The sequence below is a fragment of the Ovis aries genome, chromosome 16, assembly GCF_016772045.2.
Source record: "Ovis aries strain OAR_USU_Benz2616 breed Rambouillet chromosome 16, ARS-UI_Ramb_v3.0, whole genome shotgun sequence".
NCBI lineage: Eukaryota > Metazoa > Chordata > Mammalia > Artiodactyla > Bovidae > Ovis > Ovis aries.
Genome location: NC_056069.1, coordinates 28,468,333 through 28,482,802, shown reverse-complemented (window position 1 = coordinate 28,482,802; position 14,470 = coordinate 28,468,333). Strand labels below are relative to the sequence as shown.

The 14,470-nt window shown below is 36.4% G+C and overlaps 1 protein-coding gene across 3 annotated transcripts in view; it reads left to right on the top strand.

Moving 5' to 3' along the window:
- Nucleotides 1–10,812, top strand: part of PARP8 (poly(ADP-ribose) polymerase family member 8) — a 195,871-nt gene extending 185,059 nt beyond the window's left edge. For all 3 annotated transcript variants that reach the window (XM_042233798.2, XM_012096951.5, XM_042233797.2), the window contains one exon: nucleotides 6,219–10,812. In XM_042233798.2, the coding sequence (XP_042089732.1) occupies nucleotides 6,219–6,321 (103 nt within the window). In that variant the 3' untranslated portion in view covers nucleotides 6,322–10,812. The remainder of the gene's footprint in view (nucleotides 1–6,218) is intronic.
- The last annotated feature ends 3,658 nt before the right edge of the window (nucleotides 10,813–14,470 follow it).

The window sequence follows — 14,470 nt, the reverse complement described above, 5'->3', positions numbered from 1 at the left end:
CCCAGGTGGTGCCAGTGGTAAAGAATCCTGCCAATGCAGCGAGAGACCCAGATTTGATCTCTGGGTCAGGAAGATCACCTGGAGAAGGAAATGGCAACCCATCCCGGTATCCTTGCATGGAGAATCCCGTAGACGGAGGAGCCTGGCTGGCCATAGTCCATGGAGTCGCCAAGAGTTGCCCACACTTGAGCAACCAACACTTTCACACTTTTTATATCACTAATAACATAAGTAATTTTTGTCTTCTTGCAGATAATTTCATATTTCCTTCTTCAGAAACCCCCACTCAAGTGTATCACTTCCTTGTTGATATCATTCTTGCTCTATTTCTTTTTAAAATTCTGTTGCTTTCTAGACGTAAGTAAACTTCAGTTTTATGTTAACAACTTAGTGTTTGTCTACAGTAATAATAACTGCAAAATAGTTTATATGCTATATTATAGTAAATGCTCTAATGCCACTAGTAATTCATGTATCTAAGCCCTGCTGGTTGACTAATTCAAATGGTAGTTGGGTTTTCCTTTATTATTATATAAGCTTCATAGTTTCAGACACCCAAATGCCTTTGATCAATTTTATCCTTCAGCCCTCAACTGTTGTACTTCCTGTGGGCTTCACAGATAATGGAAAAATAAGCATTTTTCTTGATACTTTCAGCTCAATTTCTCATTCTTACTCTCTGTTCTCTTCTCCCCTATGTTCTTCCTCTAAATTATTATAGTTTATTTAAAGAATGTGAGTCTCACCTCCTCTCCATAACGTCAAAGGCTGTTCGAGTGTCAGTGAATGTTTATTTGGGTACAGAAAACCCTTCCATCTGAATGGAAAATAGAGTGAGGGGAGAGTAATGGGGCATGACTGGAGAGGAAGTTTATGTTTGGATTATGAAGGACCCTAGTGTGAATGGCAGTGACGGTGGATTTTGTTTTACATGTGAAGCGAAGGCCATCTGCATCACGCTAGCAGGGCAGAGAATAGTCTTGTAGGAGGGATGGTGGGGATAAGTGTACAGCCAGAAAGACTTGTTACAATGTTTATACAATAGTCTAGATCAGCGTTTCTCCCTACAAAAAGAAATGTATTTGACATTGTGACCAGGGAAAGAACAATCTTACTTTGATTGGTACTTACTGCCCTTCTCTATTCTAATTTCATTGAAAAATTCTAGGCTGCACAACCTAAATCAATTTCAGAGCCTGCTAACTATATACAACCTGCAACTTGAAAATCACTCATTTAGATGAATAGTGTGTATAGTGCGCTTGGTTGTGTCCTACTCTGTGACCCCATGGACTGTAGCCCACTGGCTCCTCTGTCCATGACACTTACCAGGCCCAGAATATTGGAGTGGGTTGCCATTTCCTACCGCAGGGGATCTTCTCAACCCAGGTGTCAAACTCAAGTCTCTTGCATCTCCTGCATTGGCAATCGAATTCTTTACCACTAGATTTGTTTACCAATGAAGGCCTAAATGAAGTTGATGGTGTCAGATTGAGAGAAGTTGCAAGGAGAATAAGTAGGAAACTGTAAGTGAGATAGCTGGATGACTTATTGGATTTGGGCACATGGAATGACCAAGAATAACTGGTTTTCCTGTTATTCCTGATAGATGGTAGTACTTCAAGTTTAAAGATTGACAGAATAGAAAAGAGCAGTCAGTTTTGAATTAAGAAATTAAATTCGGTTTTAAATACACCACCTCTGTGATTTCTGTAGGAACTGTATAGTTAGGGCAAGATGTAAGGATTGGAGATACAGTTTTAGGAGTCAGCAAGTGGCTGATAGTAACAACAGTGGGAGAAACTAAAGTGAATTTGCATATCATGAAAAGAAAGAACACTGAGGAGTGAATTGTGAATAAAACCAGCATTGAAATGGGAGGTTAGGGAAGAAAATGCAATGAAGGAGACTGAGAATTAATAATCAAAGGGCCGACTAAGGAGGAAAGAGATGATACAGCTTCACGAAAAAGAGCCATCAACTGTATCCCATGCTGCGGACATAGTGGATATAGTCTTCTGATTGCCGTGGGCAACCATTGTCAGTATTTTTCAGGATAGTAATAGGACCTGAAGAATAATTGTCGTAGGTTAAGGAGAAAATGGAAACTATGATGTATTATAGAAAAATTTTAATCAACATCCACTTTAAATTGAAAAGAAGAGAGATGTAGGCTGGGATATCTATTAAAATGAGCATATTTTACTCAACACTGTATCCAAAGCACAGAGGACACAGTAGGTGTGTTGACTATACCCAAAGTACCATAGAGATAAGACAGACATAATCTCCTATGAGGAAATTTAGGCTGGAATTACACAGTGGACTGGTACCTGAAATTGGAAAGTCATCAAGAACAAAACAATTCTAGGACCTGCCATTCTTCCCACTTCTCTCAAAGCAATATGGTTTTCTTTGTGTCTGCTTTATACTCTTTTTGTCAGTCTCTTTAAAAAGTTTTCCATATCTGTATCCTAGAGGAGCTAGCTCAGTTGGTTTGGTAAAGCACCATTATCTCCTTTGGGCTGAGCCTGCAAACCAGGTTGCTTCCCCAGCCTTACTCAGAATTATGGATGGCTCAACCTACTCTTGATCCAGTGAGTAGCCAGAATTTATACAAAAACAAAACTAACATATTCTACTTGTCCAATAAAATATATTTCTACACGGTTTGCTTCAAAACACCTGATTCAGTTCAGTTCAGTTCAGTTCAGTCGCTCAGTCGTGTCTGACTCTTTGCGACCCCATGAATCGCAGCACGCCAGGCCTCCCTGTCCATCACGAACTCCCAGAGTTCACCCAGACTCACGTCCATTGAGTCCGTGATGCCATCCAGCCATCTCATCCTCGGTTGTCCCTTTCTCCTCCTGCCCCCAATCCCTCTCAGCATCAGAGTCTTTTCCAGTGAGTCAACTCTTCACATGAGGTGGCCAAAGTACTGGAGTTTCAGCTTTAGCATCATTTCTTCCAAAGAAATCCCAGGGCTTATCTCCTTCAGAATGGACTGGTTGCATCTCCTTGCAGTCCAAGGGACTCTCAAGAGTCTTCTCCAACACCACAGTTCAAAAGCATCAATTCTTTGGTGCTCAGCCTTCTTCACAGTCCAACTCTCACATCCATACATGACTACTGGAAAAACCATAGCCTTGACTAGGCGGACCTTAGTCGGCAAAGTAATGTCTCTGCTTTTGAATGTGCTATCTAGGTTGGTCATAACTTTTCTTCCAAGGAGTAAGCGTCTTTTAATTTCATGGCTGCAGTCACCATCTGCAGTGATTTTGGAGCCCAGAAAAATAAAGTCTGGCACTGTTTCCACTGTTTCCCCATCTATTTCCCATGAAGTGATGGGACCAGATGCCATGATCTTCATCTTCTGAATGTTGAGCTTTAAGCCAACTTTTTACTCTCCTCTTTCACTTGCATCAAGAGGCTTTTTAGTTCCTCTTCACTTTCTGCCATAGGGGTGGTGTCATCTGCATATCTGAGGTGATTGATGTTTCTCCTGGCAATCTTGATTCCAGCTTGTGTTTCTTCCAGTCCAGCATTTCTCATGATGTACTCTGCATATAAGTTAAATAAGCAGGGTGACAACATACAGCCTTGACATACTCCTTTTCCTATTTGGAACCAGTCTGTTGTTCCATGTCCAGTTCTAACTATTCCTTCCTGACCTGCATACAGATTTCTCAAGAATAGCAAGAAGAGATAAGAAAGCCTTCGTCAGCAATCAATGCAAAGAAATAGAGGAAAACAATAGAATGGGAAAGACTAGAAATCTCTTTAAGAAAGTTAGAGATACCAAGGGAACATTTCATGCAAAGATGGGCTCAATAAAGGACAGAAATGGTATGGACCTAACAGAAGCAGAAGATATTAAAAAGAGGTGGCAAGAATAAACAGAAGAACTGTACAAAAAAGATCTTCATGACCCAGATAATCACGATGGTGTGATCACTCATCTAGAGCCAGACATCCTGGAATGTGAAGTCAAGTGGACCTTAGAAAGCATCACTACGAACAAAGCTAGTGGGGGTGATGGAATTCCAATTGAGCTATTTCAAATCCCAAAAGGTGATGCTGTGAAAGTGCTGCACTCAATATGCCAGCAAGTTTGGAAAACTCAGCAGTGGCCACAGGACTGGAAAAGGTCAGTTTTCATTCCGATCCCAAAGAGAGGCAATGCCAAAGAATGCTCAAACTACCGCACAATTGCACTCATGTCACATGCTAGTAAAGTAATGCTCAAAATTCTCCAAGCCAGGCTTCAACAGTACGTGAACCGTGAACTCCCTGATGTTCAAGCTGGTTTTAGAAAAGGCAGAGGAACCAGAGATCAAATTGCCAACATCCGCTGGATCATGGAAAAAGCAAGAGAGTACCAGAAAAACATCTACTTCTGCTTTATTGACTATGCCAAAGCCTTTGACTGTGTGGATCGCAATCAACTGTGGAAAATTCTGAAAGAGATGGGAATACCAGACCACCTGACCTGCCTCTTGAGAAACACCTGATTAGATCTGGATAATTCTAAAGTGTTTTGCTTTACACATTCTCTACTTTGTAACAGGGGCTTCTCAGGGGGCACTACTGGTGGAGAACCCACCTGCCAATGCAGGAGACATAAAGAGTTGAAGGTTCAACCACTGAGTCAGGAAGATCCCCTGGAGGAGGACATGGCAACCCACTCCAGTATTCTTGCCTGGAGAATCCCATGGACAGAGGAACCTAGTCCATAAGGTCATAAAAAGTCGGACATGACTGAATATTGTTTGATCTCCTGAGAAAATATTTACCACTGGGCTTTGTACCATATATCCTATTCTTTTTTCACAATAATGTTTCACCACTGAATGCTTATGTATACTTACGTGTATGTGTGTATTTGCACAGTAAGAATTAACCAAGGCCCAACCTTGGGCCATTTCTTAGGAGTTTAAAAAAGAAAGTGTTAATCTCTCAGTTGTGTCTGACTCTTTGCGACCCCATGGACTGTAGCCTGCCAGGCTCCTCTGTCCACGGGATTCTCCAGGCAGGAATACTGGAGTGGGTAGCCATTTCCTTCAGGGGATCTTCCCAACCCAGGGGTTAAACCCTGGTCTCCTGCATTAAAGGCACATTCTTTACCATCTACATTACCAAGGAAGCCCCCTTAGGAGTTTAACCTTGATACAGATGCAGTTATCACTAGGTTTTAAAGCAGTTGATTATATAAAGACCTAACTTCTCATTGTTATATGTCATTTATTTCATTTTTCTGTATTGTACCATTTCAGGAGAATTTTAAGTTTGGTGAGAAAAAGACAGTGGCACACATTAATCTCTGAGACTCTGTGCTTACACCCCTGGTTATCTATTTTGAAGTAATTACCACTCCTCTAAAGCTTCTGTCTTGAAGTCATTTATATGAAGTAAAATTAATTCATTACTTATTCTACTCTGAATATTATCATGGAAGTTTAAAAATTCATTCTTGGGAAATTCTTATTGCCCAAGTTAGTTTATTTGAGGAAATGAATTATCATCTAAAATGTAATTATTTCTTTCTAAAGGACTTAGTTATCACTGTCTTTTAATGTTGAATTTTCACTTCTATTGCTTAGCTAAACTTGGCAGACTTGCTTTCTTATGTGTAGTACCAGCATAAATAAGAATAGCGTTTTAGTTGGACTAAATACAGCAACCAGTGATAAGAAAAAAAAAAAAACCCAGCACTGATTACAACCGAATAGTAATTAAAAGGCAAGAATCCCGCAGGAGCAATGGTAGAAGGTAAGGTGAATTTTCTGAGAGTGTTACTGATCAGAAAATAAAGAAATAATTGAAGTAGGAGTGGAGCAAAGCAGTCAAGAAACCAAAGAACATAAAACTGAAGTCAGTATGCTCTTTCTCAGCAGGCTTCAGATAACAACTGCTGTGGGAAATGTTTGCAGGGCCAAAGACACTGGGATGCTTCCTCCATTCAAGCAATGCTTTATGGGGGGTTAAAATTTAAAATGAAGGGGTAAATCAGGGCATGATGTGAATAATCATGTGTTTAGTCATGTGACCTTTTCTGCATTTAGTAATGTGATCCTGTTATTAAATATAACTGAGAATCGTCTCTTGATTCCTTTGGACTGTACTTTAGGTACAGATAGCATTTCTAAGCTGTCTTAAGTGCTCTGAAAATGTTCTTGAATGTTTCATCTTTTTGAATGTTTTATGTTTTTGTGTTTTAGCTATGAAGATGGCCAAGTGGGAGACGCAAATATTAACACACAAGAAGGAGGCATTCACAAAGAGATCCTTCGAGTAATTGGTAATCAAACTGCTACTGGTTAAAGGACCACCATTTAATTAACATGATTTGAAAGCCTTCCTCGGGTTCAAAGCTGGATTTTGAACTGAAGAAGATGATAAAATAATTTATTGTTATTATAAACAAAATTAACCCTTTGAATACTGATTTTTTTCTTAGTATTTCTAAGTATATCATTAAATACCTAAAATGGTATATAATTTATCAATTGTAGGGTTATGGAATCTAGTAATAAAATTACAACAGCACTTAAACTGAAGTTTGGGTTCCTCACACAATAAACAGATTGAAAAAACAGTTTTGTGCTGATATTTTTATATTAAACTCTCTAATTGGAAATTTAATATTATATACCGACATCTTAGGGTACCAAAAGAGAATTGAAAGCATTTTATAATGGCGTCTAAATCTATAAGAGACTTTGCAATAAGTATAATGTTTGCCCATTCTGATGTGCTATATAATTAGCAGTATGAAAGTTCAAATGTTTTGGGGAGGGATGTTTCCTAATCTGTTATTTTTCCTTATATAAAAACAATTAGGTCTTTAGATGTAGCGCTTTGCCTAAAAGTATGTAATATATGTATCTATAGATTCATGCATCAAATGTCTGATTGTGCATATATGTGTGTATCTACACATATATGTATTTTAACAACAAAGATGGCATAGCTCCACAGTTCTGTTCTCATTCAATGGAAAGAAAATAATATTCAGTAAGAAAATGATATTCTCTCTGGACATAAAGCAAGATATGAGCCGAATTCATCACCATTCATTCACTGAAAATATTTGCAAACAAATTTTCTATTTGTTTAAAGAATTTTTCTTTCAGTTAAACTCTTTATAACATTTTAATGTTGTAATCTGGGGTATGTAGACACCCCTGGTGGACTAAATCTGTATTTGAATGATCATATGTTTAAAAGAAAGACCTTGAATTTAACCAAACAGTATATATATTTTTATTTCCTACAATGGAATGTTTTTTACATTTATTTATACCACACCAGCCTTTTTATATTTTTTCATTTAAGACCTGTGCTTAGTTTGTTTTTCATGTTGAGAAAGAAGACAAACTTCGAAATTTCTTTTATATTAAAAGAATATGAATACGTTTACAGAGAACAATAACACCAGCTCTCAGCATTCTCTTTCAAGTCATGTGCTCATCAAAACCATTTCTGTTTCTTTGGATCCTAAGTTCTTATTCATTACAAGTTTTAATTGACAGTGTTGATTTTCCTGCATGATGTTTTTGGAATAAGGCCATTCATGAGAGCAGTTTAATTAGCAAGTCTGCCACTCTATTCAAACCCTGAATCAAGGCTCATATCTGACTCTATTCAAAAAGAAAAAATTTTAAATGTACACTCATTTGCAAGTATAATATTATAAATTCTGTGCTTCCTTTGGTATAAAAGGTGAGAACAAAGGTCATCCGCATTGTTAAGGGTTGCCATCTAGGAAGCATTTCTTAATCATTTGTTTTCTTATATTGTAAATAATTGATATGCCACTTATTTCTGCCAAGATAGACTTGAAGTGGTTGGGATATTCATCATTGTGATAGGATCCACTTAAAATATTGATCTGTTTTGACTTGTGCCTCTGAACTCAAGGCCAGACTGAAGGATAATATTGGTATGGTAGGGCCAAGATACAGTATCTTATTCAGTCTTCTGTGACGGGATATTTGAAGTCTTTACATGGGACAAGAGGACTACTTGCTTCTTTCTGCCATGACTCCCATAGTCTCCCAAGTCCCTTTACTGTGTTTTAAAAAGTAACAAAAGTTAAAAAAAATTACTTTTTCAAAATAATTTTGTGGGACATTCATATATATGACATAAATACAAGGCTGTAATAGCAGAATTTGGAAATTGAAATCCTGAAACTGCATATGTTTGGCCACTAGGACCACTGAGGCACCTCCAAAAACTATCTGTAGTACCTCCAAGCATAATTTAAAAATCACCAATCCAGTAAGGGTTTATTTAACAGTTGAGTGATGAGTTAGGAGTGTAGTGTTAGAAGCTGAACTGGAAAGGGAGCTTGGAGGACTCAAGGGAGACTATTTAGAGGAGATAAAACTTCATAATACAAACTTCTACTATCAACTGAAGTATGAAAGTAGATTCAGCTAACAGAGCAAGGGAAGTAATTGATAGCTTTAATGCCTACTAAATTATTACAGATAATAGACATCTTTTATGATAATGTCTTCTAATGATAATCAATTGAATGCTTTTGCAAGGCAGACTGACAGATTTTAATTTTTTTTGAAAAATTGTCAGAGCCTTTTTAAGCCAATATTCTAAAAGTAAATATTTAAATCAACATTCCAAAATCTAGTCTTTTAATTGGACTTTTGATGTTGGGAATACTATAGTATACTGATGCTTATCTTTATTTCTACAGAATCTAATTTCAATACCTATTAGTAGATGAATATCGTGCTTTCAAAATCCAAGCAGGTCCTTTAAATTTAGAAGTTTAAAAATTATCACGCCTTGATTCAGTCACTTCTTTTAAGAAATTATCTTTTGACTTATTTGATGATTCCAAATATGTGATATTGTGTTGTTCTTCTATAATCATTTGAAGTCTGTTCACTGATGCTTTGTAATAGTTACATTATTGATGTAGCCATTACTGCTTAATATTAACTCACTGAGCAAAAGCAATCATTTATTTTAATTCTTAAAGTAGGGGAAGAAGAGCCTTAATTTATTAGTTCTACTTTTTTTTTTTCCTGCATTACTGATTTTGTAAACATTTCACTATGAATAATTCCTCCTCTGTCATTGTCCAGTGTATTTAAGAAGAGAAGAAAATGATCAAACATTCAAGAAGAGAAAAACAGTAATAATATACTTATAGCCTTGTGCTATAAAATACATTATGATGAGGTCTTTGATGCCTTAAATTGTATTCTGTTACAATTATTTTTATTTTGTTGCTCAACAAATCTCAGTCAAATATTGGATTTGAAGGTGGTTTTTAAATTTAAAATTTAAATGTAAGAGTGTCACCTCCTTAAATTCATTCTCAAATACTATGTGATACAAGAAACTTAGGCAAGCTATTTTAATGCTATGATATTTCTCATTCAAAAATTTAAGAGTTTAGAAAAGAAATCTCTCAATTATTCTCCCCTTAGCTAAAAGAAAGGAAACTTTTAATATGTAAGTCTATGAATCTTTACTATCACTGAAAGAATTTTAACAGTACTTTATACTGTAATACCATAATTTGCCTTAGGGCATGGGGTTTTAGAAAATTCTAAGGAAGACTTCATCATCCTTGTTAAAGTTTGAATGACTTCATCAGACAGTGATTTAGTATGTCATGAAGGGACATTCAACCTTGGACTGTCTGCCATCTAAATATATGGATTTCATGGTGGCATTTGAAGCACATTTTAAAAATATGTTATTCTATGGTCCTGCTGAATTCTTCATTATAATACTACCTCAGGACGAATGATAGAATGTCTGTTAAGATAAATTGGGTTTCCAGTATAAGGATCAAATAAAATTTTACAAATAGAAGTGATCAAGTAATTAAACAGTCAAGACCATGCTGGATCTTTGTTATCAATTACCTCTTGACAGTACGGTAATATGGATATTTCAGTCACCAATGATGAATAACATAGTTATCACTCAGTGAGTTATGTGAAGGGGTTTCAATCTGCAAAATTTAAAGATAATTAGTTCCCTTTAAGACTGGTTTTCTACATGGGTCAATTTTATGTCCATTTACCTGAAGCTGCAAAAAATTGCCCACTCTTAACAATTAAAGGATTAAAATACCCAACTGCTATACCAGAATGGCAGATTGAATATTCAAATATTCTAGCGTTGAATGCCTGCTAAATTTTTGTCAGATTATAAATTTGATGTATATTATTACCCAGTAAATTTTTCCTGGGAATTTTGTATACACTCTGATATATTAGGATAAGTTTTTGTAGTTCAAAGGAATTTCAAATAGTTTTTAGACAAAACATATCCATGAGTGTGAAAAAGCTGTGTTGAAGAATAGATTACATTACACATTTACCAGCAAGTCAGTAAAAAATAGTGCTTATTTACATAGTCAACATAATTTAATGTCCTGAAAATAATTTCTTCAATTGCCCAATATTTAATGTATCATTTGAGATTTTAAAAAATACAGCCACTCCTTTATGTAAACATTAAGACATGCCTATGTTTCTTTAACTCTACAGCCTTCTTTACGATAAATTTATTGACTTCTGTGCACAAAATAGTATTGCAACCTGCTATTTAGCCTTTGGTGCCTTAGAGTTACTATAAATATTTAACAATATGTACATAATGTAAATACTGCCAAAAGATCACTAAGGCCAAATATTTTCTCTATTCACTTTTTACTGCACTTGCTTTCTATTGCTACTTAAGCCTCTTTTATCCAGCTTTGTAATAGTTTTAACATTGTAGCCAATGTAAATGTTTACTTTCAATAAATCTGAATTTGTTCAACAAGTATGGTATATGTGGGCACTATTTTGAAAACTCGGTTAGGCCTTAGATATTCCTCATGATGAATCTTGCTTCTGGGGACTAGATATTTGAAGTTCTCAACAAACTCTAAAAATGATGCTGCCCTTTTTACTTAAAAATACTTTTAAAATAAGAGCAAATAAAAGAAACACTCTTCTTGCCAATATTCCCCCAACTATTAATAGTTGTGATAGATTTATTTGGTCATGTGAATACCATTTTAATTTCAAGTTCCATCAAGAAATACAGAATTCAAACAAAATATTTTTGTACATTTTATATATATATATGTATGCTCTATTTATAAACCCACTGGATGGTATCAACTGGAGCATCTCAAATGAACTGTCCCAACTTCTCTAAGCATTATGACTTGATTAGTAATTGAAAATTGATTGTTAAAGCACCACTTTTTATAAAATGCACTTCATTAACTGAATAAGATATTAGTCCATAAATAAATACTGTTCTCTAAACACTTTAGTAGTAAATATTTGTGAAGAGCTAAGTTTATATTTTCATATAAATATTTTACTTATGTTACCTTTATAGCTATGAAACCATAGATAACGGATTTCTGTTTTTTAGGTTTGATTTCAGTCACTCTAGAAATATTTGTTAAGAGTTTTAGTATGTATCTTGATGGTCAGTTTAAGGAATAGAGAGTATTAGATTTTGTGTTGATCTCATGGAGCTTTCAATCTATTTGGAAAATGAAAACATACACTTTTGGAAATAATTCATGTATAGCCCAAAGTCAGTGATGCTGAATGGGAACAACCAACAATACAGCCAACGATGGAGGAGATGGCTTGGGAGATCTGTGGGCATGAGGACAAATAATAGACTGTCCCCTACCTGAGGACAAAGTCTTTAAAACAAAGATAGAACAAAGCTGGTAAGAGACAGAAAGTAGGCTTGCAGATGGAGGACTTGAGTGAAGCTACACAAGCTCCTAAATACTTTTATATTTGTTGAAATAAAAACTGCAATCCAAATGGCATTTTGATCCTTTAATCCTTTGTTAATAGGACACTTAATCCTTAAATTGGTGTTGATGAGTAGTGTACTACTAATTTCCATTTACTTACTCACCACTTTTTCATAATCTTTCTGCAACAAAGTTACAATGATTTGCTTTTATATCTGCTTTTGCTTTGTTGTAGATAATGATAATGTGTATATTAAAAAGCACTTAGCTGCTTTTGAATGTTTAGTTTTGGATTGCTCAACCAGATTTTTAATGATTATCTTTTTGACCTCATGCCTCAGTCTTACTGACTGCTGAAGCTGTCATTCCCTCTGACAGGGAATGACATTTCTCCTCATAGGAATGTTGCTGGCAAGAGTGTTGTTCTGCATTCCAGGTTAACTAAGTAAAAGTTATACAGGCCACTTTTTTTGAAAGCCAGTGTTGAGAATTCAGTGAATAGTTGGCCTCTATCTCTGTTCCCAACTTCCAGGTCCCTTTTTAAAATTATTTCAAATAGTAGTCATTTGTAACTTGTTATCTAAGAAAAGGCTGAAAATTTCAAAGATACCAAATATATATACATAGTTTTAAAATCATGTATTCTGGAGTTTCGGATAAGAGTAATTTTTAGTTAGATAAGATTTGCTTTATGTAGCTCTTGATAGTTTAGAAAGCACTTATTTTATCATCAACATAACTGTAGAATGTGTTAGCAGATATGTTTAGCTTATGTAGATGAGAACTTAAACACCTTGCCAAAGGGATCCTTAGGCTCCAAACCTAGGGTAAGGGTTTCTTAATCTCATCTTTGTGCTCTAATAAATCATGTTTATTACTGTTGAGATCCTCACTTGGCAAAATGGATAGCAAGTGTAAGATAGCAGACTCCCAGGAAGAGTTAGTAAAGAGTTAAGTCTGGTTGCTTTGAAGAGTTCTGTCAAGGAATTGTTCAGTACAATAACACAGGCTGGGTGGTGTGGTTTTATTCTGGAGAATCTGGAAGGAAAGAAACCTGCACTTGACTGCCATGGAAAAATCATTGTCAACCCTTGGGTGGGTGACCTCATGAAAGTGGGGATTTGGAAGCATGCTGGCAGCTGTATTCAGAAGGATTTCAGAGGAGGCAGAAAGCAAGAAACATTGAAAGTCGGTTTTAGTAATACTGACAGGTACAAAAGCTTGTAGATAAGGAACTGAGAAAAAGAATGGATAGAAGAAATGGAGAGGATTTAGGAAAAAGCAATAAATTAAGAAATAAGCAACTAAATGTGTATGTTAGAGATAACTTGATATAAATTGAGGACAGTTTTCCCCTCAACTTTGTATTGGAGATCAATTAAAATTCTGCTAGTCTTTTTATTATTCAGGAAAGAGAGGCCTACCTGAAGACAATGGTCTCTCAATGTTCTCTACGCAAAGAAGCCTAAAAACACACATTCAGCCAAGTGAAGGGGAACTGTAGGGGAGGGATGTTCTGGACCATAAAGGGACATGTTTGCAAATACACTTCACCTCCTCCTGTCAAAACAGGCTTGCTAAACACTAAGATCTGTAAGAGAATGGTGGCAGGAATTTGGTTAAGTTTTGTCCGTTATGATGTGACTTATCATTTCCCAGGAAATGGCAACCCACTCCAGTATTCTTGCCTCATGGACAGAGGAGCCTGGCAGGCTACAGTTCATGGGGTCGCAAAGAGTTGTACACAACTCAGCAAATGAGCACAAGTCCATCAAATTGTCAAGTTGTGTGTGTGTGTGTGTGTGTGTGTGTGTTCAATGCATTGTAACATGGGCAACGCTGAAGACTCGTCACTCAGGATGGTGGCCTCTTACTCTTCACACTCTGCTTGGGAGACACTGTCCACCCTGAATGGCTCAGCTCCCACTTGTCTGATGACTTCTAAACAGCTGCTGTTCCTGCCTCTTCCCTGAGTTCAAATTCCTATGATCAAATACTGCCAGACAAACACCTCTTCCACGGTGCTCCTGGGATACCTCAGATAAACTCTAACCAGTATCCCCACCCCCCACCATTCTCTCCTCTTGTACTCCTCTCCAAAAACCAGTCAGCACCATCCACCTGTTGACTCAAACCAGGAGGCAAGGTGTCCACTATTCCCCCCTGTCACTCAGTCCCCACCAATCAATATCCAGATCATTTTAGTTCCCCTTTGTGACTGTCTTGAGTGCGTTCAATTTTCTTGGTCTCTTCTGTGGCTTCTTTTGTTAACTTTTATGTGAGTTATGTCAATATCTTCCTGTGATTCTCCTTGACTGAATCTGAGACCCTCTCCCTGGAACAGACATTGAGCTAGCAAATATGAGCACAGCCTATGACTGTTAATATTCTGAATGTTAGACATGTATGTTAGTAAAGAGACACTGCCTCAAGTCTCACGCACCCAGATGCAAGAATTAACTAAGGGTTAACTTGGTGCACAACAGACTCTCCTATATTTGGTCCCTACTAAATAGGCTACTAGATACATATGTTTAAATTTTATTGAAGTATAGTTGACTTATAATGTGTTAATTCTGCTATACATCAAAGTCATCCAATTACACATATATATATATTCTTTTTCATATTTTTTCCATTACAGTTTATTACAGGATATTGAGTATAGTAGGCTTCCCAGGTGGCACAGTGGTAAAGAACCCACCTGCC